General features: G+C 31.3%; 1 protein-coding gene across 5 annotated transcripts in view; it reads left to right on the top strand.

Annotated features, from left to right (window-relative positions):
• LOC144002483 (uncharacterized) overlaps positions 1 to 15,239 on the top strand; it is a 54,189-nt gene extending 38,950 nt beyond the window's left edge. For all 5 annotated transcript variants that reach the window (XM_077497769.1, XM_077497766.1, XM_077497765.1 and 2 more), the window contains 16 exons: positions 399 to 677; positions 2,163 to 2,237; positions 2,351 to 2,509; positions 2,601 to 2,702; positions 5,101 to 5,159; positions 5,300 to 5,447; positions 5,511 to 5,615; positions 5,716 to 5,868; positions 7,500 to 7,667; positions 7,757 to 7,930; positions 9,326 to 9,415; positions 9,511 to 9,594; positions 10,680 to 10,798; positions 10,887 to 10,995; positions 11,212 to 11,375; positions 12,696 to 15,239. In XM_077497769.1, coding sequence (XP_077353895.1) covers positions 399 to 677; positions 2,163 to 2,237; positions 2,351 to 2,509; positions 2,601 to 2,702; positions 5,101 to 5,159; positions 5,300 to 5,447; positions 5,511 to 5,615; positions 5,716 to 5,868; positions 7,500 to 7,667; positions 7,757 to 7,930; positions 9,326 to 9,415; positions 9,511 to 9,594; positions 10,680 to 10,798; positions 10,887 to 10,995; positions 11,212 to 11,375; positions 12,696 to 12,843 — 2,136 coding nt within the window. In that variant the 3' untranslated portion in view covers positions 12,844 to 15,239. The remainder of the gene's footprint in view (positions 1 to 398; positions 678 to 2,162; positions 2,238 to 2,350; positions 2,510 to 2,600; positions 2,703 to 5,100; positions 5,160 to 5,299; positions 5,448 to 5,510; positions 5,616 to 5,715; positions 5,869 to 7,499; positions 7,668 to 7,756; positions 7,931 to 9,325; positions 9,416 to 9,510; positions 9,595 to 10,679; positions 10,799 to 10,886; positions 10,996 to 11,211; positions 11,376 to 12,695) is intronic.
• Positions 15,240 to 26,099: the final 10,860 nt, after the last annotated feature.

The following is a 26,099-nucleotide window of genomic DNA, read 5'->3' as shown; positions in this document are numbered from 1 at the left end:
TCTAATCCTATGGGAGGGCTTGGCGATGTCTTTCATCGACGTGGGAAGGGAGTGTGCACAGCGCACAAACTTCCGAATGGAAACTTAATGGCCACTTCTGTGAGAAAATCCCATTTGAATCCTTGGAATGATTTATAGTGCATTTTAGGTGCATTCTTAAATTTTGTTTCAACTCTTGAATATCCATTTGTGAGTAGTGTATCATCAGTCCATGTATTGTACTTGTAAAAGCAATACTGCTGTTTTCAGCGTCTCCGTGTTAAAGAATAACTGATTCAAGCATTCCGCACCATAACAAAAATCTAAAAAAAAAAAATCCAAAAACTAAAATCACCCTTCTATGATAAAACCTTCCTGTGGTCATATGATAACCAAAACGATTCCTGTCTTGCTTTCAGGAGCCTGAAAGCGAATCAAACAAGCAGTCGGACAGCCTTTCCGAGGAGGAGCCCTCCACCCCTCGAGCCGTGCCACCCAGCCCCAAATATCAGCTGTTCCTCGACAACGATCTGAAGAGCAACGGCTTGAGTGGCAAGGATGCAGATGGTCCGGGAGGCGGAGGGTCACTGGGGGAGAACGGCCCCAGGCTGTCCCGGTGGGAGACCGCTCGGCCGGGGCTCAACAACTTCCAAGGGTCCATGGAGTCAGTCGCCTCGCGGGACTTAGAAACTGATCGGGTGGGTGGGGCTAATGAGTGGCCCTTCCTTTGTGTGTCTGTGTGTGTGTTTTGGAGAGTATGCTTGTGTGACTTGCACAAGGGAGAGCATTTATGGGGAAGGGGGTGTGGGGCATTGACGCGGCAATTTTTTTTTTTTGCCTTTATTGATGCATGACGTTTTTTTCACACACCGAAATAATGGTTTGTTGAATTTACTCAATTTTATTTCATCAAATGGTTATACATAAAATAATCTGGACCCAGATATAATTTATAACTCGAACTTTAATATATGGATCTGGATTCAAATGATTTTACTTTTATTAGTATTTTTTACAATTTTTAAGTAGATGTACTAAATGTATCTACTTAAACATTTATCGGGATCCAGATGGTTTTATTTTGTGTAACTACTTTCCAAAATAAAATTGAATAAATTCAATACACCATTTATTTTTACACCATTTATTTATTTTTCTTTTTTTTTTCAGTGCAGCGGAAAGGTCCTGTATCAGCGTTCATTTTGGATTTTTCATTATACTTTTTATTTCATTTTCATTTCGACTATTGCTTTTGAAATTCACATAGTTTTCACTATTTATTGGAGCAGGATTTTTTTAGTTTGTATTAGTTTTTATTTTTTCGAAAAAGCTTTGTTTTAATTTTGTTTCAATTAGTATAATTCTCATTTTCTCCCCTAATATATAGAGTATTTGTTGTGCAAGTTTTTATATATTTATTTTTTTGTTTGTTTGTTTGCTTTTTTTAAGAAGGTAAAAAATGAACCCTGAAAGATTATGTAAGGTATTAATGGACAAAAACAAAAGTGAAGGAAATTTTCTGTATGATTAATTATACTTCGTTTTTGTTAGCTAGTAACATAAGATTTACTTTCAGTTTGTTTTTCTTAACGATTTTTTTTTCAGTTCTAGTTTTGGTTATTTTGATCATTTTCATTAATTATAATAACCTTATGGTACATTCTAATCCCAGTTAGCGTGTTGTTGTTTTTTTATTTTGTTTTGGGGGTTTTTAATCGAGACTCCAGAATTGCCCACATGCATGTGAGAATGTGAGTGTGTGGTTGTTTGTCCGTATGTGTCAAGTCAATTCAAGTCAAGTCAAATCATTTTTATTTATATGCAACTGACTGGGGATTGGCATAAGGTGCATACCACCGCTCAAGTCAGCTGGGGGCGACCCCAAAGAAGACAATCGCTATACAAAATGGATGGATGGATGTCTGATGCTCTTTTTTTTTTTTTTTTTTTTTTTTTTTTTTTCCCAATTGAGAACAGATGCACGTTACCTGTTGTTAAACAGCGCCATCTGTTGGGCAAAATACAAATTTCATGTACCATCTGGCTGTTTCAATTTATCCATTTTCTTCCACTTTAGAAGGAATATGTAAGGCAATGGATACATATTTTTTTCTAGGTAAAGAGTCAAATAATTGCAATATAACAACTGTGTATGCTTTTTTTTTTTTTTTTTTTTTTAACAGACAATGTATGTTGAAAGCCCTCGAGTGTTCAACAGTCCCTACAGCATGAATGCATCTGCTGATTATATGTATAAGGTTTGTAACATATTTGCTTGAAACACATTATTTTAACAATAGAAAAAAGAATACTTTAAAAAGCTATTACACTGTGCTTAACATGACTGAATGTCACTTACATCTTCATCCAGAGTGGAATTTCTCCTGCCACATCAGAGTTGAACCTGCACACCTTCAACAGCCGCAGCAACAGTCCTGTGCCAATGGGCGGGTCCGGCCTCATTCCTCCTCGCACGCGATACTCGGCCTTAGATTCTCTGTTGAAGAGGAGGAACGATGTACCCAACCCTGTAAGCTTCCAAACAAACATTCTGACATTCTGCCTGACATTTCCTTTCCTTTCCTGTCATGTGGATTTATGTTGCATCTCCTTTGCTGTAGGTGATCTCAACCCACTACAGCATGCGCTCTTCCACTCTGGGAGGCCTCAATAGGAAAGACTTTATTGAGGAATTGACCAAACAGTTGGACAACTGTCAGAAGGTGGGCCCCTCAATCAGAATATACATTTTGCAAATAATCAGAATGGTTACGAGCATTTTTGCATTGGTATTGAAATGTACTGCATCATACTGAAGTGATATTTTGTAGTGATAGTCTGGTATGTTGTTCTTGTTGTTTTTTTCACCCCCAATGCTGATACGGATACCAAAAGGAGACCGATAACCAAGCCTGTATTCATTTGCAGTAAAAGTGAAAATATTAGCAACAAAAAAAAACTTTTTCTTTTCATTTTAAACATATAAAGAATTGACAGCTTTGTTGAAAAATTATAACAAAAATTGCAGGCAGCTTCCAGGTCCATCTGCAAACAACTAAGCAAGTATAGCTCTCTAGTTTTCGACTGTAAATCGTTTTTTCCAAAATTGCAACGTAATTTGTTAATTTATTGATTTTTTTTTATTCTTAAAAATAAAAAATGTAGGGAGTTTCCAGTGTCAGCATATTTTTTATAAATTGGAAATGTAAGTACAGTAGATCCATAAATGAAAAGTTCACTGTATCTCACTGAGCGATGAATGTAGCTAATTCATAAAAGGTTTTAAAAGATCTTCACAGACAGTGAAAAATTGTCTGAAAATGTTTGCATTGTCTTTGTGACAAGTAAGAACTGTCTGTGAACGTCTTACAAATTCTGATGAAAACCTTAAATTCACTACATTGGCAAGCATTCACCGCTCAGTGACATACCAGCTTCATCGGCTTTCAGATTCATAAAAAGGCCGATGCACATATTTGTCAAAATGCCAAATATGGGCACAGATAATCTCAGACAATAATCGGTCTATCACTAATATTTTGCACCACAGGTATCCAAAATATTGCAAATCACCTCTCAGTTTTTAATTTTTCGCGCATAACTTTATCATACAGTGGTGTCACCCCGGGTTTTCACCGGATGCGGTTGCGGTGCGGTTGCGGTGCGGTGCGTCTTGACTGCGTGCTCCGGACGGGTCAATTTTTTTGTCAATCCACACCGGCTCCGCACAGCTGCGGTCCGGCAGCTCCGTCGCCGCCCACTTCCCAACGTGTCTCGCGGGACCGCGCGCGCGCGATCATGTGGCATTTCACAACGACAAACATACAGAAAGTCTGTGCTCAACAGAGAAGCAGAAAGAGAGGTGGACTTCTTTTGATTTAACCTTTTCTTCTTCTTCTGCTATGAGATTCCATGCAGCATCCTTTTTTTGGTTGTCCTTGTAAAGTATATTAATAACGAGAGTCGGGTCAGTGCGGGTCCACTCTTTATTTCTGTCTTCCCCGTCCGGCTGCCGCTCAGTACGGCAAGCGAGACGGGCACAACAAGCAATCGCGAACATCAAACTCACAATACATTACAGTCCTTATAAAAAGGATGTGCCGTGTCATATATTATTTTGTGGTTTTCCACCTCCAATATAAACCTCTCCTCGTCCATGTTCGCTGGTGTCTAAACCGTGAATGAGCACATGGCCCGGCGACGCCCACGTCACGTTTTGCTGAAAAACTTGCGAAATAGGAGCTGGCGAGTGTTTTATTCTGAAAGGTAACCGGAAATTTATTTTGAAACTGCCTCGGTCTTCCTGTCCCGCTCGATGTGTTTTGTGCTAGCTTGCCATTTGCCGGAGGCCGACCGATGCGGCGTCCGGCAAAAATAGAAAATAGGTCTATCCTTGCGGAAGGCTTGCGGCACGCCGCAGGCCTTCCGCAGTCGACACGCAACGCACCCGCAAGCGGTGTAAACTGCACCATTCGAATGAATGGAATCTAATTGCTTGCGTCGCCGGACCGCACCGCAACCGCACCGCAACCGCATCCGGTGAAAACCCGGGGTCAGGGTTACCTGTTTAACATCTATTAAACACGACACATAAAGGAGAGAAGACACTCAATTCAAGGCTCACGAGGAGAGAAGAGAGGAACTGATTGATACAATTCACTCCTGCACTCTCTGAAGATTCTTCTCCTCACCCTCTCTATTTATTTGGTTTTCCACACCCTTTCCACGCCCCTAATTACATGGGTGTTCTAACCCTAAAAATGCAAGGCATAGTTGGAACACAGCGTACTTGTTTGTCTATGTCTTGTGCATGTGAGTGGAAGATTACTGAATACATGTGTGGTCAAGTTTATAATCATTTCTGAACAGAAAACAGGTGACCTCAGCAGACTGGCTCGAACCATTCTGCTGCGTTAGATGTTGTGGTTCTTCAGCTTTTGAGTGATCTTTAAAATAGCCAGGCTATGTGATTGTGACTGGGAACAGAGCAATACATTCTTTATTGCAAGGATAAGCAGTTCTTCATTGCAGTAAATGTATAACTTATTATTTACAATTATTCCTACAAATGGCTAACTAAATAAATGTTGCTGTTGTTTCACGCCTCATGTTACTCTCCAGCGTAACCAGTTCCTAGAGGCCGAGAGTGTCGAGATGGAGAAAGAGAGGAACCAGATCAGGTGATCTCTTCAAGCTAATTCTTATCCAACGTAGTGTTTGTTTCTTTTAATGAGTTTTATAGTAACTGTGCACAATACAGTTGTAAATACAATGAAAGAGAACGTAAAGAAGGCTGTGTATACTCGTCCTTTGCACGCAGGTTTGAAATGCGGGGCCTGCTGGTGAACAACGAAGACCTGCTGAGGACCAACACTCAGCTGTCCAACGAAATGAAGCGAATGCGAGAGCAAATGATTGAGATGGAGCGAACCCATCAGGTTGTGGTGGAGAAGCAGCGAGAGATGGAGGTAAGAAACGGATCTGCGGATCGACGCACGACTGTGGTGACTGACTGACTTTAATTTGTGCAGATCGAGGTCAAGCGGGCCCGGGACATGATGGTGGAGGCCAACACGCAGGAATACGCCTTCGGCTTCCTACAACAGTCCCTTAAAAACAAGATCCAGGATGCTGAGGTACGCGCAAACAAAAGCACACTTTTGTGCTGATATGAATGTTGTAACTCGTTACATGAATGGATTCAAAACTGTTGAAGTGTCGCGTGCGCGCGTGCAGGACAGCCTTGAGAAGCAGACGCTGCACTCTCAGACGCTAGCAGAGAAGTTGTGGCTGGCGGAGAGACAGCTGGAGGAGCTGGAGGTGGACAAAGACAGCAAAAGCAAGAAGACGTCTGAACTCAACAGCACTGTCCTCAGACTGGAGACGGAGGTGCACAAACACACTTTAACACTCAAGCAAAAGCATTTTCTTCATTTTTAATCAGCTGGCTTTCAACATCTCGCAACTTTTTGGAAACTGCATGCACAAACACACAAGCAATTCTGTGTAGAAACTGTGGAAATGACACTCTAATCTGATTGGGCACTTAATAATGGGTGTAAATATGTGTATCGTTGATTTCTGTACAACAATATTTAAAGTAGGGATGGTGTTCAATACCACTTTTTTTTTCAGACCTATACTGGTGCAAGTACTCAACTCTTGTGTAGTCACCGATATCAAGTCTGATACTACTATTACTTTTGATACATAACATTTCCCTAAAAAAAGAAAAAGGACAGATCATTTTAAACTCAACTCAACTCAACTTTATTTATAAAGTGCTTTAAGAACAGGTATTTCTGTATACAAAGTGCTGTACATAAACATAAACATCAGTTTTGCAGTAAACAAGAACAAAGCAAACATTTTGAAGTGCAAGTGAAGTTAAAGAAAGGCATATATATCCCAATATAGCAATTTCCCTTACACTTGCACGAAATTAATGGAAATTTCCTGTTCTTCTCATTTATAGTTCCTGATCGTAAAACAGCCACAAGGGAGTGTTGCATTGTCTACATGACAAATAAAGTTAATACAAGCCCAGACTGTTTCTATACGCGTGCTATTAATATACAGTAAGTAATAGGGATGTAACAATAAGCGTGATATCGTGATATTAAAATTGCCACAATATCGCCGTCGTCATGGTCACGATATTTAAATGCAACATATCTGTTAAAAAAAAAAAGTCAGGCTGATTTCCATTTATGCATTTCTAGCACCCTCTGGTGGCTAGTTTTTTTTAGTGCAATTTAATTTTCATTATGGATGTTTTGGCCTTCTATGTTTAAAATCTATGCTAATGATCAGATGAAAGGGAAACGTAATGTGCCTGTAAAGCAAGTCAATATGTGGAGGAACTCAATGTGTGCATGCATTAACAACTAACGTAACAAAAATAATAAAACTTAATAATAATAATAATAGTAATAATAACATTGATGTTATGTACAAAAGTACAATATTGTGCTTTTTTTAGTCTGAGCTGAGTTTTTTCAAAACCTAATAGCACCGATAAAAATACTTTTAAGGCACCAGATCGATAAGCAGTATCAATATGAAAATATGATCTCTTTAAAATCATAACGATGCCCATCCCGAAGCAGGGCCGAATTTCGGACGACCATTGGCTACCATCTAGCTCCGCCACTGATATTGATTGGTTCAGTTTGCTCTCTATATTGTAAATTGATTAGTTGGCTACTCCCTCTAAATCGTGGGTTGGTCTCTTGGGGTAAGATGGAGAAAAATAATAATTGAATAGCACCACATCGGCCCCATAAGACATCGGTCCACCGGGCATCTGCCCTGTATGCCAGATGGCCAGTCCAGCCCTGTCCCGAAGTCATCCTCTGCAGTAGTTGGCGCTATACTGTGGCAGTTTGACACATAAGCAAATCATCTGCATCAGAAATAAAGGTCTTTCACATTTAAAAAAAAAAAACAGTGGCATCAACCATACAGTACCTACAAGTACCCACATGTTGCATCCAGATATGTGTGACTTGTGTCTGCAGCTGGCCGACGCCCTGCAGATGTCCTCGCAATCTGCAGCAGAGTTGAATCTTCAGCAGAAATTGCGCCAGGATGCCCAACTGAGGATGGAGGAGTTGGAGGAATCTTTGCTGGAGAAGGAGCAGGAGCTGCAAAGAGTTCAGGCGCTCGTCGTCAGGCTGCAGGGAGACGTGAGTCTGGACCTCATGAGAAGCTAGACATGCACAAAAGGAGAATCATATTTGTGTTTGTGTGACAATATGATACGCGCGTGATGCAGGTGTCTGGTAAGCTGATAGACAAGGAGCAGACGCTGGAGGAGGAGATCCAGCTGAGAGAGAGACTCCAGCTGCAGTGCAAGCAGGCAGAGAGGACAGTGGACGACCTCCAAATGGAGCTGCAGACCACCATCCAGGCCAAAGAGGACCTGGCCAAACAATTCAAGCAAGCTCAGGTTTCCTGATCACCTTATAGGATTTGCTTTGATGGAGTGAATACAGATCGGAATTTACATTCAGAAAACTTTCTGTGTCCCCAATGGGGAAAGGGACAAGACAGACTCACAGTTATTTATGCACTTTGTCTTTGTACATTCTGCTTATCAAAATGAAGGCAAATACTGTATGTATGTTGCATATACTGTATACAAAAATCAATCACAACAAAACAAGACACTCGTCCTCGATTATACATACCAGCTCGATCATTATTTATACCAGAATAAGCTCACATCTAGTACAAGTAGGTCACCAATTCCATTTTCGATAATAATGACCCTGCAATTGACTGACAACCAGTCCTAGGAGCACACTGTACTTGCTCAAAGGCTTTGGTTCACCCACAACCATGATCAGGGCAAGCTTACTTTGGGTTGTGGTTGGTATACTTGGCAGTGGTCTAAAACTGCACCATATCACAATGGCAGTTGTATTCTAAATTAGCAAGGCCACTTTTTTATATAGTGCATTTCATAACAAAGGTACATAATGTGCTTCACGTTCACATGTACAAAAGTACAGCATTTAAAAGCACTTGCAAACAAAAGTTACAGACATTTCAAAGTAAAGAAATAAAACCTGGCTTTCTAAAATTACAAAAATAATGTACAGTGGAGGCACAAAATTTTGCATAAACGAATGTTTTAAAAAATCTTTACCTGACCTTAATCATAGGTATGGCGATTTATTTATTCATGTATTTATTTATTACAGCATTTATACATGTTTTTCCAATTACGTGCAGCATAACAGCTAAATGATGCTTCACCATGTTTCCTTTAAACTTTGGACTCCAATTGACTGGAAAAGTATCAAATAGAAACATTCATATTGAGATTTGAAAACTTTTCATTGAACTTTCACCACTGTGGCATTTTATGATTCTATTTAATGTTTTGGCAAATACATTGACAAATGACACTTAAAAGTTTAAATATGCACTAGCAAAAACATATCCTGTGCCTCTTATAAATATGTTTTTCCTAAAAGGATTTTCTCAAACTAAATCTAAAATTTCTATTTCCAGCAGTAGATCAGGCTGCTTCCCCGACGTGTTTATATGCGTGACCTAATGACAAAAAACGAAGATGTCCACTTGAATTAATCAGCCGTGCATACCAACAGTTTGGGGTTAATGGGGTATTAATTATGTAAATCCTGTTTAGCAATCAGTGTGCAAATTCCATAATCCCACAAATTCATCATGTCACTATTTCTGAACAGACCGAATCTGTGTCATTACTGTTTCACTTCCGTGTGCTCTGCCGATGAGGTCATGTCATGAACCCAATTGTTACTTTCAAAAGGTTGTGTCGATGTATACCCACTCATAATTAATTTCTTGCTCTTAGGAGAAAATGATTGACCTTGAGAGTGATGTGGAGGAGCTGCATGATAGTGAGCAAAGATGGGCCGCCAAGCAAAAGAGAACGCTCGAACAGGTACGCAAACTGCACACATGGAATGAATTCACCATTTATTTATTTTTGATTTGATCTGGTGAATTTTCTTTCATACGCGTTTGTTTCCTATCAAGACTGAGCAGCTGCAGCTGAAGCTCATTCAGGAGAAAGATCTCAACGACCAACTGGAAACTGACAAGGTTATCATTGAAAGACAGGTGGGTGTGACATGCGTGTATGTGATTTGCTCATTATATTATATTATATTATATTATATTATATTATATTATGTTATATTATATTATATTATATTATATTATATTATATTATATTATATTATATTATAATATAATATAATATAATATAATATATCATATCATATCATATAATGTATTATATTTATGGTTGTGAGGTGATTACAAATTTTAATCGTAATTAATTGCATGACTTCAATAGTTAACTCACGATTAATCACAGATTTTATGTCTGTTCTAAATGTACAATAAAATATTAAGTTTTCATAGTCTTTTTAACATAAAAGTAAGAAAAAAAATTTAAACTAAGATAAATATGGCTGCATCTTTTAGTCGTTGATACAGTCATTTCTTAATAAATCATAAAATTGAATTAAAATTAAAAAGATGTACTGTACTGTAAAAAACGAGTGAGGACGTTGGTCCTTTTTCTGCCACTAGATGGCATTATTGCATTTGTAAGATGTTGGTGACATCTCAGTGCATTTTTCTTTTAATATTAAGAGCTATCTAATCTTTAACATGACATAACTTGTGAAATTTTGCACATTTTTATAATCGTAAAACATAAAACTTGACCCCAAATATATGCATTAGGATTAATTTTATTACTACTAAATTGCTGCATTGCGACTGGAATTCCCCCAGTCGGCTTTCCAAGTAAGGGGCGGTCATTTAATCGTGCATTTAAAAAAATAGTGGCATTAAAGGTACTTTTAACATTTTAAAAATTTTAACATACTAATTTTGACACCCCTAATAATAATTATATTTTATTTATTTATTTAATTATTATGAATAATTATTGATTTATTGATTATTATTATTAATTAATTAATTAATAATTTATTTATATTGTATTATATTATATTATATTATATTATATTATATTATATTATATTGATTTGCATGTTATACACAGCCTATTTTCTACGTTGATGAAATTAACACATTTGAGATGGCAGCCTTACTTTATCATCAAAATAAACAATCTTATAGCGCTGACATTCAGTCAAGTCGTCTCCAAAGTTATGTGTGTCTATCTGAAGTATCGCGAACTGCGTCTGGAGATGGATGAGCTTGAGAGCGCCAAACCTTTGGAGGACGTCATCTCCAAGACGGAGAGTCGTGTCAAAGAGCTGGAGAATGTTCTGAGAACTGAGGAGAGGTGCTGTCTCAAATGACTTTTTTTTTTCTTTTTTTTTCTCTCTGTAAAGGAATTGCATCAAATGTGTGTCCATTTGTGTTCTGTGTAGGAACAAAGCTGTTCTTTCGAACACTATTGGTAAACTGGAGCGGAAGATCAATGAACTGACCGATCAGATGGAGGAAGACCACAGGATAGCTGCTGAGCAGAAAGACCTGGTGACACACATACACATATCATAGTCTCATAATGTTCATCGAAAAATGACATTGTTCTTGACAAGCATGAAAATCTGAAACCATAGTTCATCATTGCTCCGGACCATTGACCCTAAATGTAAAATCTAAAGTCCTGTTCAATATGGTTCCAAAGAGAAAAGTGGCTTCGGGTTGATCCCTGATGCACTCCCAATGACTCTGCGATTGGTCATGCAGATGGCCCAGAGAATCCGCTCACTGAAGCGTCAGATGAACGAGGCCGAAGAGGAGGCCGGCAGGAGGGACGCTCAGCTGCGTCACTCTCAACGGGAACTGGCTGAGGAGAGGGAATCGAACGGGCGGCTTCAGAGGCAGCTGCTCGACCAACACCTGCAAACTAAGTATGCTCTCGACGCACGCACAATAATAATAATTGCGGGTGTCAGGCGATTAGAGTTGATCATAATTAATCACATGACTTCGACGATTAATTGCAAATTTTATATCTGTTCTAAATGTACAATAAATTGTCCAATTTTTTTTTTTCTAAATTTTCATACTCATTAACATAAAAGTGGAAAGAAATGTTCAACTAATAGAAATATGGCTGCATCTTTTAGTCATTAATACAGTCATTTCATAAAAATTCATAAAATTCTGTTAAAATTAAAAGATGTACTGTACTATAAAAAATGAGTGTGATGTTGATTTGTGTGGAGGTCATTTTTCTGCCAGTAGATGGCATAATTGCATTTGTATGACGGTGACAGCTCAGTTCATTTTTCTTTTCATATTAAATGCTATCCAATCTTTAACTTGAAGTAACTTGTAAAAGAAATTTGTAATCATAATTATTCACGACTTCAATAGTTAACTCAGATTAATAGCAAATTTTATATCTGTTCTAAAATACAATAAAATATTTTTTCTAAGTTTTCATACTCATTAACATAAGAGTGGGAATAAATGTTAAGCTAATAGAAATATAGCTGCATTTAGTTTATAATACAGTAATTTCATATAAATTCAGAAAATTCACTTAAAATTAAAAAGATGTACTGTACTGTAAAAAACAGTGTGATGTTGATTTGTGTTGAAGTCAGTCGTCTGCCACTAAATGGCATAATTGCATTTGTAAGACATTGGTGACAGCTCAGTTCATTTTTCTTTTCATGTTAACAGCTATCTAATCTTGAACATGAAGTAACTTGTGAAATTCTGCACATTTTTAAAAATTCTACAATACAACCCAGCCTCCACAAATATATGCATAAGTATTAAAAGCATTACTGCTAAATTTTGACGTGGGCGTGTCTGTTATGTTGCAACTGGAATTTCCACAGTACGGGCTTTCCAAGTAAATTAGTGGCATTTTAAATTAACTCAAAATTTTAACGTACGTACTAATTTGGACACCCCTAATTATATTATATTATATTGTATTATATTATATTATATTATATTATATTATATTATATTATATTATATTATATTATATTATAATAAATAAATTAACTCTAAATTAACGCACTAATTTGGACACACCTACTAATATTAGATTTTCTGAAAATGAAATCTTTTCAAACCATGCCTCTTATCCAACACTTCAATTTGTTACCAATTTTCATCCTGCGGCACCTCCAGGAAGGTTGGCGCCAAACGATGGATGTTAAATTTCTGAATAATATGTGCAAATGTAGTGTAATTGTTTGCCCTTTTAGGCGTAAGGAGACTCTGACAATTCGCCAAACTCTGGATAACCTGCGGCTGGACCTCAGCGTTGATGATGAAGATGAACTAGCGCCACAACAGGAAGAAGTGAAAGAAGAGAAGGTGCCGGAGCAGATCAGTAAGGTCACTGAGGTTTAAAAGTCCAGCGTCAATGTGTTTGAGAGGAAGGAGCACTATAACAATCAAAATGGAGTATTACACATGTTCTCTGGGATCAAGTTCATTTGTATTTACGGGGGCCCAATTCTATTTGAAAGCACGCATGCTTCTTTCACATTGTCCTAGTGCAGTGCTTCTCAATTATTTTCTGTCATGACCCCCCACCCCGCAACTATAAATAGTATCATTTGTCTCTAAAATCGTTTTAAGCACACCTCTGCACAACACTGTATCCGTAATAATGTAAAAGAGAATTAAAAAAAGAGAGAAATATGGACCAACTTACAACAAAGAATAGCTTTATTAACTGTAACAGAAAATATTTAAAGTGCATCTGAAATTCAAAAATAAAATTAAATCCTTAATTAAACGATAAACATTTTTTGACTGACCACGTCAAACCATATGATACGGAAAAATAAAAAATCAATAAATAATGCGTTCAAACTGATCACCAACGTTAACTCAGGAGCACAATATTAAAAAAAAACTTTAACCTGCAAAACAAAAATATATAAAATAATTTGTGCTGATTTTTTTTTATTTTATTTATTTATTTTTGCTGTGTGCAAAGCGCGCATGCTGAGTGCAAACAAAACCCCTACACCACCAAGCGAATGCTCCCTGCGCACACCCTGCCAATAATGAGAGCGCCACTGCCCCCTAATGTAGTGGAGGTGCAATTGCACTTTATTCTAGAACAGTAAAAATAAAAATAAAAAGCATGTTCCCCGAGGTCAAACGTGCCCCCCTTGATGGTGCCTCGCGCCCCCCTAAGGGGGGGCACTATTTGAGAAGCACTGTCCTAGCGTAACATTATTTGTAAACGAGCTCGAGTTGTATCACAATATCATAGACAGAAAAAAAACGACTGGCCAATGCTTCTCCCATGGAAATGATCGCAGGTTTTGGAAAACGTCAACTGCACAAAATGTTACATGTTGACCATGTACTATAAACATGCATTTTTACTTTTTGCACCACTAACAATAACTTTGTTTATGGATCATTATCATGGAACAATTATCAATCTGAAATATAAATTCACATTACATTGTGCAGGTGTCCCTAAAGTGGTGGCCAGTGAGTGTAGCATCGAGCGTACCCACAAGTATGAACCGATTATATTCATCAATCTTCTTGTATGTTCTTCTATAGCTACAGACATTTTGAATGTTTAAGATTAATTGGTACGGTTAATTAGCAAGGAAGAGAATCTATGATCTGATAGGTACCAACACAATAATATTATCAGAATAATCTAATGTATTTATTACTGTCCTGTTTGCCAAACTCACTTTTGAAAGTTAGAGTTTAAAATGTGCCTTTAAAAAGTTCAAACTCATTATAAAAATTTTCAGAAGGTGTTTTGCAAATCATTCAGTTGTATAAAAAGGTTATAGACTTTGAGTACATTTTCATTTCGACTTGGTGATAATTTGTCTCAGAAAAAAAATGGCCTCCGTATAAAAACTATACGTTTTTCATGTTAATTTTGCGGACAATCTTTAAGGAGGGTTTTTCATTGTTAAAAAGTGTTAGTCACTATATTGGTCTTACTGGTTGTTACTACATTACAGGGTTATGACAAAACACTGTAAAAGTGCAGAGAGCGCAGGATTCACACAACTTTTACAAATTAATTTATACTGATGAATAAAAGTTGCTAATTGCTTGTTGGGCAAAACAGGTTTGTAAAAAATGAAAAAATATGCTTTGTAACGCTTTGCCTTAAATATTTTGGGAGGTGTACTGCAGAATACAACAAAAAAATGAAAAGAAAAAAAAATGCTGTGCCTTAAACATCAACGTGCCTTATGTGCTTATTGATGTTTTTAACATCCAGACTGTATTATGAAGTTTTAAAATGAAATTAACGTGGGAAAAAAAAAATAGGTAAGCTTGCATTGATACCGTGAGTCTGAGGGAAAAGACGCGTCTTATATTTTGATCTTGGCCATTGTATTTTGCATTCTTTGATACTTTAACTCACTGCCTCTTTTGGGCTCAGAGAGAAAAATGAGCTGTTTTTACATATATGCAGTATATTATACCTAATATTCAGATAATGTCAGGATTATGTCTATTTTGTTTACATTTGCTGGTGTATTTACTTTCCATGCTGTTAGAAATTAAAGTCAATTTGATTTATGGCAATGCTGCCATATTTCATTGCTGGTCTTTCTTCATTCCATAAAAGAAACTACTAGAATTATTTGCAACAAATTAAAACGTACTACTGTTTTTGTTTTGTTTTTTCATGTCAGTAAACATGTATGCTGGTTATGCTCTTCATGTTGGATATTTATTGTTGTTATTCTACATTCCCTGTCTTTGGTGAGAAGTTTCCTGAATAAATTCTTCACCACTGTAAACTTATTCTTGTTGTTTGTTCATTAAAAAAATAAAAATCTGCTTTTGTTTTTTGTTTTTTCAAATTGCATGCTGTGTGGCCTTTCATTATGCTGTCACACTACATGAAGCGTATAATAAGTAATTACATAAAACCTGAGTTCTCAAGTCTTGTCTTTATATTGATTTTCTTTTTGAATTCAATAAGCTCCATGATTTCATTGACAAAATTGCATAATTTTTATGTGTTGTTGAACTACATGGAGACGAAAATAAAATTACAGGAAAATAAAATTACTAATCGCATGGTCATTTAAAAAAAATAAAATAAATAAAAGCCTTACTATACATGGTCATTTTTTTTAAAGTAAAAATAAATAAACACCTCATTGTCCAAGGTCTTAAAAAAAAAAAAAAAAAGTAAATAAAAGCTTTACTAACAATGGTCGTTTTAACTTAATATACCCCGACATCTTTTTTTTTTTTTTTTTTTTTTTTTTTTTTAACACCTTGCTATGGTTATTTACAAAAAAAAATGCTTTATTATACAGTTATTTTAACTTAGTATACATTGACGTTGGAAAAAAAAAAAAGAAAGAAAAACCCCTTAATATACGCGGTCATTTTCTATACATGGTCATTTATTTAAAAAAATAAATAAAAGCCTTACTATCCTATATACTATACTATACTATAATAGCATATATATATTTATTTTTTAATAAATAATACTATTCATGGTTATTTTTTTTAAATAAATGCCTGCTTATGCATGGCGATCTTTCTTTTTAAAAATGTATTACTATACAGTTTTGTTTTGCTTTTTTCTAAATAAATGCCTTACTATACATGGCTACTTTTAAAATAAATGTCTACGCTAGACATGGTAACTTTAAAATAATAATAATAATAATAAAAGCATTGTACATGATCATTTATTTTTATAATAAAAGCGATACGTTTTAATTTTCTTTTAAATAAATTGTCTTATGGGCGCCTCCCACCACTGGGGACGAAAGATCGAGCTCAGGCTCCGGGCTTCCTGGGTGGAGTTGGCATGTTCTCCCCGTGCCCGCGTGGGTCTTCTCCGGGTACTCCGGTCTCCTCCCACGTTCCAAAGACATGCATGGCAGGTTAATTGGGCGCTCCGAATTGTCCCGAGGTGTGCGTGTGAGTGTGGATGGTTGTTCGTCTCTGTGTGCCCTGCGGTTGGTTGGCAATGGCAACCAGTCCAGGGTGTCCCCCGCCTACTGCCCAAAGCCAGCTGGAATAGGCTCCAGCACCCCCGAGGCCCTTGTGAGGAGTAAGCGATCAAGCAAATGATGAATTGTCTTATTTTAATTTTGTTAAATAAATATATATATGAATATTTTAAACATCTTACTATACATTGTTTTAAAAAATCTTACTATACATGCTTATTTAAACAAATGCCTCAAGAGGGTTTCAGGTGAATTAAACAGCACGCGCACACGCACACATAAGAAACAAACGTCTCACTAGTTTATACATGGTCTTTTTTTTTTTTTTTTTAATAATAAAACCCTTACTATACATGGATTTTTTTTAAAAAGCGCCTGACTATACATGGTCATCTTTTAAAAAATGTCTTACTATACATGTTTTTTTTCTTTCTTTTTTTTAGATAAATGCCTGACTATAAATGGCTGTTTTTTTTTTTTTTATAAATCTCTTACTATACGTTAACTTTTTGAAAGAAATAATAAAAACATTACTTGATATGGTCATTACTTATTGTTTAAAATAAGAGCCTTAGTAGTACACATGATTTTTTTTTTGTAAATAAATGCCTTACTTTACTACGTTTTTGTTGTTGTTGTTGTTGTTTTTTTTTTAATAAATGCCTTACTATACATGGCTATTTTTTTTTTTTATAAATCTCTTTCTATACATGTTAACTTTTTGAAAGAAGTAATAAAAACATTACTTGACATGGTCATTAATTATTGTTTATAATAAAAGCCTTAGTAGTACACATAATTTTTTTTGTAAATAATTGCCTTACTTTACTACGTTTTTTTGTTTTATGTTTTTTTTTTTGTTTTTTTTTAATAAATGCCTTACTATACATGGCTATTTTTTTTAAAAATAAATCTCTTACTATACATGTTAACTTTTAGAAAAAAGTAATAAAAACATTACTTGACATGGTCATTAATTATTGTTTATAATAAAAGCCTTAGTAGTACACATGATTTTTTTGTAAATAAATGCCTTACTTTACTACGTTTTTTTTTTTGTGTTTTAATAAATGCCTTACTATACATGGCTATTTTTTTTAAATAAATCTCTTACTACACATGTTAACTTTTTGAAAGAAGTAATAAAAACATTACTTGACATGGTCATTAATTATTGTTTGTAATAAAAGCCTTAGTAGTACACATGATTTTTTTTTTTTTATAAATAAATGCCTTACTTTACTACGTTTTTTTTTTGTTTTTTGTTTTTTAATAAATGCCTTACTATACATGGCTATTTTTTTTTTAAATAAATCTCTTACTATACATGTTAACTTTTTGAAAGAAGTAATAAAAACATTACTTGACATGGTCATTAATTATTGTTTATAATAAAAGCCTTAGTAGTACACATGATTTTTTTTGTAAATAAATGCCTTACTTACTACGTTTTTTTTTGTTTTTTGTTTTTTAATAAATGCCTTACTATACATGGCTATTTTTTTTTTAAATAAATATCTTACTACACATGTTAACTTTTTGAAAGAAGTAATAAAAACATTACTTGACATGGTCATTAATTATTGTTTGTAATAAAAGCCTTAGTAGTACACATGATTTTTTTGTAAATAAATGCCTTACTTTACTACGTTTTTTTTTTTGTGTTTGTTTTTGTTTTAATAAATGCCTTACTATACATGGCTATTTTTTTTTAAATAAATATCTTACTACACATGTTAACTTTTTGAAAGAAGTAATAAAAACATTACTTGACATGGTCATTAATTATTGTTTGTAATAAAAGCCTTAGTAGTACACATGATTTTTTTGTAAATAAATGCCTTACTTTACTACGTTTTTTTTTAAATGTTTTTTTTATTTATTTTTTAATGAATGCCTTACTATACATGACTATTTTTTTTTAAATAAATCTCTTATTATACATGTTAACTTTTTGAAAGAAGTAATAAAAACATTACTTGACATGGTCATTAATTATTGTTTATAATAAAAGCCTTAGTAGTACACATGATTTTTTTGTAAATAATTGCCTTACTTTACTACGTTTTTGTTTTTTGTTTTTTTAATTAATAAATGCCTTACTATACATGGCTATTTTTTTTAAAATAAATCTCTTACTATACATGTTAACTTTTAGAAAAAAGTAATAAAAACATTACTTGACATGGTCATTAATTATTGTTTATAATAAAAGCCTTAGTAGTACACATGATTTTTTTGTAAATAAATGCCTTACTTTACTACGTTTTTTTTTGTGTGTTTTAATAAATGCCTTACTATACATGGCTATTTTTTTTAAATAAATCTCTTACTACACATGTTAACTTTTTGAAAGAAGTAATAAAAACATTACTTGACATGGTCATTAATTATTGTTTGTAATAAAAGCCTTAGTAGTACACATGATTTTTTTTTTTTATAAATAAATGCCTTACTTTACTACGTTTTTTTTTTGTTTTTTGTTTTTTAATAAATGCCTTACTATACATGGCTATTTTTTTTTTAAATAAATCTCTTACTATACATGTTAACTTTTTGAAAGAAGTAATAAAAACATTACTTGACATGGTCATTAATTATTGTTTATAATAAAAGCCTTAGTAGTACACATGATTTTTTTTGTAAATAAATGCCTTACTTACTACGTTTTTTTTTGTTTTTTGTTTTTTAATAAATGCCTTACTATACATGGCTATTTTTTTTTTAAATAAATATCTTACTACACATGTTAACTTTTTGAAAGAAGTAATAAAAACATTACTTGACATGGTCATTAATTATTGTTTGTAATAAAAGCCTTAGTAGTACACATGATTTTTTTGTAAATAAATGCCTTACTTTACTACGTTTTTTTTTTGTGTTTGTTTTTGTTTTAATAAATGCCTTACTATACATGGCTATTTTTTTTTAAATAAATCTCTTACTACACGTCAACTTTTTGAAAGAAGTAATAAAAACATTACTTGACATGGTCATTAATTATTGTTTATAATAAAAGCCTTAGTAGTACACATGATTTTTTTTAATAAATAATTGCCTTACTTTACTACGTTTTTTTTTAAATGTTTTTTTTTTTTTTTTTTTAATGAATGCCTTACTATACATGACTATTTTTTTTAAATAAATCTCTTATTATACATGTTAACTTTTTGAAAGAAGTAATAAAAACATTACTTGACATGGTCATTAATTATTGTTTATAATAAAAGCCTTAGTAGTACACATGATTTTTTTGTAAATAATTGCCTTACTTTACTACGTTTTTGTTTTTTGTTTTTTTAATTAATAAATGCCTTACTATACATGGCTATTTTTTTTTAAATAAATCTCTTACTATACATGTTAACTTTTTGAAAGAAGTAATAAAAACATTACTTGACATGGTCATTAATTATTGTTTGTAATAAAAGCCTTAGTAGTACACATGATTTTTTTGGAAATAAATGCCTTACTTTAGTATGTTTTGTTGTTGTTGTTGTTGTTGTTGTTGTTGTTGTTTGTTTTTGTTTGTTTGTTTGTTTGTTTGTTTGTTTGTTTGTTTGTTTGTTTGTTTGTTTGTTTGTTTGTTTGTTTGTTTGTTTGTTTGTTTGTTTTGTTTTGTTTGTTTGTTTGTTTGTTAATAAATGCCTTACTATACATGGCTATTTTTTTTTAAATAAATCTCTTACTATACAATGTATAGTAAGAGATTTATTTATTGTTAACTTTTTGAAAGAAGTAATAAAAACATTACTTGACATGGTCATTAATTATTGTTTATAATAAAAGCCTTAGGAGTACACATGATTTTTTTGTAAATAAATGCCTTACTTTATTACGTTTTTTTGTTGTTGTTTTTTTGTTTTTTTAAATAAATGCCTTACTATACATGGCTATTTTTTTTAAAATAAATCTCTTACTATACATGTTAACTTTTAGAAAAAAGTAATAAAAACATTACTTGACATGGTCATTAATTATTGTTTATAATAAAAGCCTTAGTAGTACACATGATTTTTTTGTAAATAAATGCCTTACTTTACTACGTTTTTTTTTGTGTGTTTTAATAAATGCCTTACTATACATGGCTATTTTTTTTAAATAAATCTCTTACTACACATGTTAACTTTTTGAAAGAAGTAATAAAAACATTACTTGACATGGTCATTAATTATTGTTTGTAATAAAAGCCTTAGTAGTACACATGATTTTTTTTTTTTATAAATAAATGCCTTACTTTACTACGTTTTTTTTTTGTTTTTTGTTTTTTAATAAATGCCTTACTATACATGGCTATTTTTTTTTTAAATAAATCTCTTACTATACATGTTAACTTTTTGAAAGAAGTAATAAAAACATTACTTGACATGGTCATTAATTATTGTTTATAATAAAAGCCTTAGTAGTACACATGATTTTTTTTGTAAATAAATGCCTTACTTACTACGTTTTTTTTTGTTTTTTGTTTTTTAATAAATGCCTTACTATACATGGCTATTTTTTTTTAAATAAATCTCTTACTATACAATGTATAGTAAGAGATTTATTTATTGTTAACTTTTTGAAAGAAGTAATAAAAACATTACTTGACATGGTCATTAATTATTGTTTATAATAAAAGCCTTAGTAGTACACATGATTTTTTTTTGTAAATAAATGCCTTACATTACTACGTTTTTTTGTTTTTTTGTTTTTTAATAAATGCCTTACTATATACATGGCTATTTTTTTTTAAATAAATCTCTTACTATACATGTTAACTTTTTGAAAGAAGTAATAAAAACATTACTTGACATGGTCATTAATTATTGTTTATAATAAAAGCCTTAGGAGTACACATGATTTTTTTGTAAATAAATGCCTTACTTTATTACGTTTTTTATTTTTTATTTTTTTTATTTAAATAAATGCCTTACTATACATGGCTATTTTTTTTTAAATAAATCTCTTACTATACATCTTAACTTTTTGAAAGAAGTAATAAGAACATTACTTGACATGGTCATTAATTATTGTTTATAATAAAAGCCTTAGTAGTACACATGATTTTTTTTTTGTAAATAAATGCCTTACTTTAGTATGTTTTGTTGTTGTTGTTGTTTGTTTGTTTGTTTGTTTGTTTGTTTGTTTGTTTGTTTGTTTGTTTGTTTGTAAATAAATGCCTTACTTTACTACGTTTTTTTTGTTTTTTGTTTTTTTTTAATAAATGCCTTACTATACATGGCTATTTTTTTTTTAAATAAATCTCTTACTATACATGTTAACTTTTTGAAAGAAGTAATAAAAACATTACTTGACATGGTCATTAATTATTGTTTATAATAAAAGCCTTAGTAGTACACATGATTTTTTTGTAAATAATTGCCTTACTTTACTACGTTTTTGTTTTTTGTTTTTTTAATTAATAAATGCCTTACTATACATGGCTATTTTTTTTAAAATAAATCTCTTACTATACATGTTAACTTTTAGAAAAAAGTAATAAAAACATTACTTGACATGGTCATTAATTATTGTTTATAATAAAAGCCTTAGTAGTACACATGATTTTTTTTGTAAATAAATGCCTTACTTACTACGTTTTTTTTTGTTTGTTTGTTTGTTAATAAATGCCTTACTATACATGGCTATTTTTTTTTAAATAAATCTCTTACTATACAATGTATAGTAAGAGATTTATTTATTGTTAACTTTTTGAAAGAAGTAATAAAAACATTACTTGACATGGTCATTAATTATTGTTTATAATAAAAGCCTTAGGAGTACACATGATTTTTTTGTAAATAAATGCCTTACTTTATTACGTTTTTTTGTTGTTGTTTTTTTGTTTTTTTAAATAAATGCCTTACTATACATGGCTATTTTTTTTAAAATAAATCTCTTACTATACATGTTAACTTTTAGAAAAAAGTAATAAAAACATTACTTGACATGGTCATTAATTATTGTTTATAATAAAAGCCTTAGTAGTACACATGATTTTTTTGTAAATAAATGCCTTACTTTACTACGTTTTTTTTTGTGTGTTTTAATAAATGCCTTACTATACATGGCTATTTTTTTTAAATAAATCTCTTACTACACATGTTAACTTTTTGAAAGAAGTAATAAAAACATTACTTGACATGGTCATTAATTATTGTTTGTAATAAAAGCCTTAGTAGTACACATGATTTTTTTTTTTTATAAATAAATGCCTTACTTTACTACGTTTTTTTTTTGTTTTTTGTTTTTTAATAAATGCCTTACTATACATGGCTATTTTTTTTTTAAATAAATCTCTTACTATACATGTTAACTTTTTGAAAGAAGTAATAAAAACATTACTTGACATGGTCATTAATTATTGTTTATAATAAAAGCCTTAGTAGTACACATGATTTTTTTTGTAAATAAATGCCTTACTTACTACGTTTTTTTTTGTTTTTTGTTTTTTAATAAATGCCTTACTATACATGGCTATTTTTTTTTAAATAAATCTCTTACTATACAATGTATAGTAAGAGATTTATTTATTGTTAACTTTTTGAAAGAAGTAATAAAAACATTACTTGACATGGTCATTAATTATTGTTTATAATAAAAGCCTTAGTAGTACACATGATTTTTTTTTGTAAATAAATGCCTTACATTACTACGTTTTTTTGTTTTTTTGTTTTTTAATAAATGCCTTACTATATACATGGCTATTTTTTTTTAAATAAATCTCTTACTATACATGTTAACTTTTTGAAAGAAGTAATAAAAACATTACTTGACATGGTCATTAATTATTGTTTATAATAAAAGCCTTAGGAGTACACATGATTTTTTTGTAAATAAATGCCTTACTTTATTACGTTTTTTATTTTTTATTTTTTTTATTTAAATAAATGCCTTACTATACATGGCTATTTTTTTTTAAATAAATCTCTTACTATACATCTTAACTTTTTGAAAGAAGTAATAAGAACATTACTTGACATGGTCATTAATTATTGTTTATAATAAAAGCCTTAGTAGTACACATGATTTTTTTTTTGTAAATAAATGCCTTACTTTAGTATGTTTTGTTGTTGTTGTTGTTTGTTTGTTTGTTTGTTTGTTTGTTTGTTTGTTTGTTTGTTTGTTTGTTTGTTTGTAAATAAATGCCTTACTTTACTACGTTTTTTTTGTTTTTTGTTTTTTTTTAATAAATGCCTTACTATACATGGCTATTTTTTTTTTAAATAAATCTCTTACTATACATGTTAACTTTTTGAAAGAAGTAATAAAAACATTACTTGACATGGTCATTAATTATTGTTTATAATAAAAGCCTTAGTAGTACACATGATTTTTTTGTAAATAATTGCCTTACTTTACTACGTTTTTGTTTTTTGTTTTTTTAATTAATAAATGCCTTACTATACATGGCTATTTTTTTTAAAATAAATCTCTTACTATACATGTTAACTTTTAGAAAAAAGTAATAAAAACATTACTTGACATGGTCATTAATTATTGTTTATAATAAAAGCCTTAGTAGTACACATGATTTTTTTTGTAAATAAATGCCTTACTTACTACGTTTTTTTTTGTTTTTTGTTTTTTAATAAATGCCTTACTATACATGGCTATTTTTTTTTAAATAAATCTCTTACTATACAATGTATAGTAAGAGATTTATTTATTGTTAACTTTTTGAAAGAAGTAATAAAAACATTACTTGACATGGTCATTAATTATTGTTTATAATAAAAGCCTTAGTAGTACACATGATTTTTTTTTGTAAATAAATGCCTTACATTACTACGTTTTTTTGTTTTTTTGTTTTTTAATAAATGCCTTACTATATACATGGCTATTTTTTTTTAAATAAATCTCTTACTATACATGTTAACTTTTTGAAAGAAGTAATAAAAACATTACTTGACATGGTCATTAATTATTGTTTATAATAAAAGCCTTAGGAGTACACATGATTTTTTTGTAAATAAATGCCTTACTTTATTACGTTTTTTATTTTTTATTTTTTTTATTTAAATAAATGCCTTACTATACATGGCTATTTTTTTTTAAATAAATCTCTTACTATACATCTTAACTTTTTGAAAGAAGTAATAAGAACATTACTTGACATGGTCATTAATTATTGTTTATAATAAAAGCCTTAGTAGTACACATGATTTTTTTTTTGTAAATAAATGCCTTACTTTAGTATGTTTTGTTGTTGTTGTTGTTTGTTTGTTTGTTTGTTTGTTTGTTTGTTTGTTTGTTTGTTTGTAAATAAATGCCTTACTTTACTACGTTTTTTTTGTTTTTTGTTTTTTTTTAATAAATGCCTTACTATACATGGCTATTTTTTTTTTAAATAAATCTCTTACTATACATGTTAACTTTTTGAAAGAAGTAATAAAAACATTACTTGACATGGTCATTAATTATTGTTTATAATAAAAGCCTTAGGAGTACACATGATTTTTTTGTAAATAATTGCCTTACTTTACTAGGTTTTTGTTCTTTTGATTGTTTTTTGTTTGTTTGTTTGTTTGTTTGTTTGTTTGTTTTTTAAATAAATGCCTTACTATACATGGCTATTTTTTTTAAATAAATCTCTTACTATACATGTTAACTTTTTGAAAGAAGTAATAAAAACATTACTTGACATGGTCATTAATTATTGTTTATAATAAAAGCCTTAGTAGTACACATGATTTTTTTTGTAAATAAATGCCTTACTTTACTACGTTTTTTTTAATTTATTTTTTTTAATAAATGCCTTACTATACATGGCTATTTTTTTTTAAATGAATCTCTTACTATACATGTTAACTTTTTGAAAGAAGTAATAAAAACATTACTTGACATGGTCATTAATTATTGTTTGTAATAAAAGCCTTAGTAGTACACATGATTTTTTTTGTAAATAAATGCCTTACTTACTACGTTTTTTTTTGTTTTTTGTTTTTTAATAAATGCCTTACTATACATGGCTATTTTTTTTTAAATAAATCTCTTACTATACATGTTAACTTTTTGAAAGAAGTAATAAAAACATTACTTGACATGGTCATTCATTATTGTTTATAATAAAAGCCTTAGTAGTACACATGTTTTTTTTTGTAAATAAATGCCTTACTTTACTGCGTTTTTTTTTTTTTTTTTAAATAAATGCCTTACTATACATGGCTATTTTTTTTTTAAATAAATCTATTACTATACATGTTAACTTTTTGAAAGAAGTAATAAGAACATTACTTGACATGGTCATTAATTATTGTTTATAATAAAAGCCTTAGTAGTACACATGATTTTTTTTTTGTAAATAAATGCCTTACTTTAGTATGTTTTGTTGTTGTTGTTGTTTGTTTGTTTGTTTGTTTGTTTGTTTGTTTGTTTGTAAATAAATGCCTTACTTTACTACGTTTTTTTTGTTTTTTGTTTTTTTTTAATAAATGCCTTACTATACATGGCTATTTTTTTTTTAAATAAATCTCTTACTATACATGTTAACTTTTTGAAAGAAGTAATAAAAACATTACTTGACATGGTCATTAATTATTGTTTATAATAAAAGCCTTAGGAGTACACATGATTTTTTTGTAAATAATTGCCTTACTTTACTAGGTTTTTGTTCTTTTGATTGTTTTTTGTTTGTTTGTTTGTTTGTTTGTTTGTTTTTTAAATAAATGCCTTACTATACATGGCTATTTTTTTTAA

Source organism: Festucalex cinctus, chromosome 15, assembly GCF_051991245.1.
Source record: "Festucalex cinctus isolate MCC-2025b chromosome 15, RoL_Fcin_1.0, whole genome shotgun sequence".
NCBI lineage: Eukaryota > Metazoa > Chordata > Actinopteri > Syngnathiformes > Syngnathidae > Festucalex > Festucalex cinctus.
The sequence above is the reverse complement of the archived record's forward strand: the minus strand, read 5'-3'. Positions and strand labels throughout refer to the sequence as shown.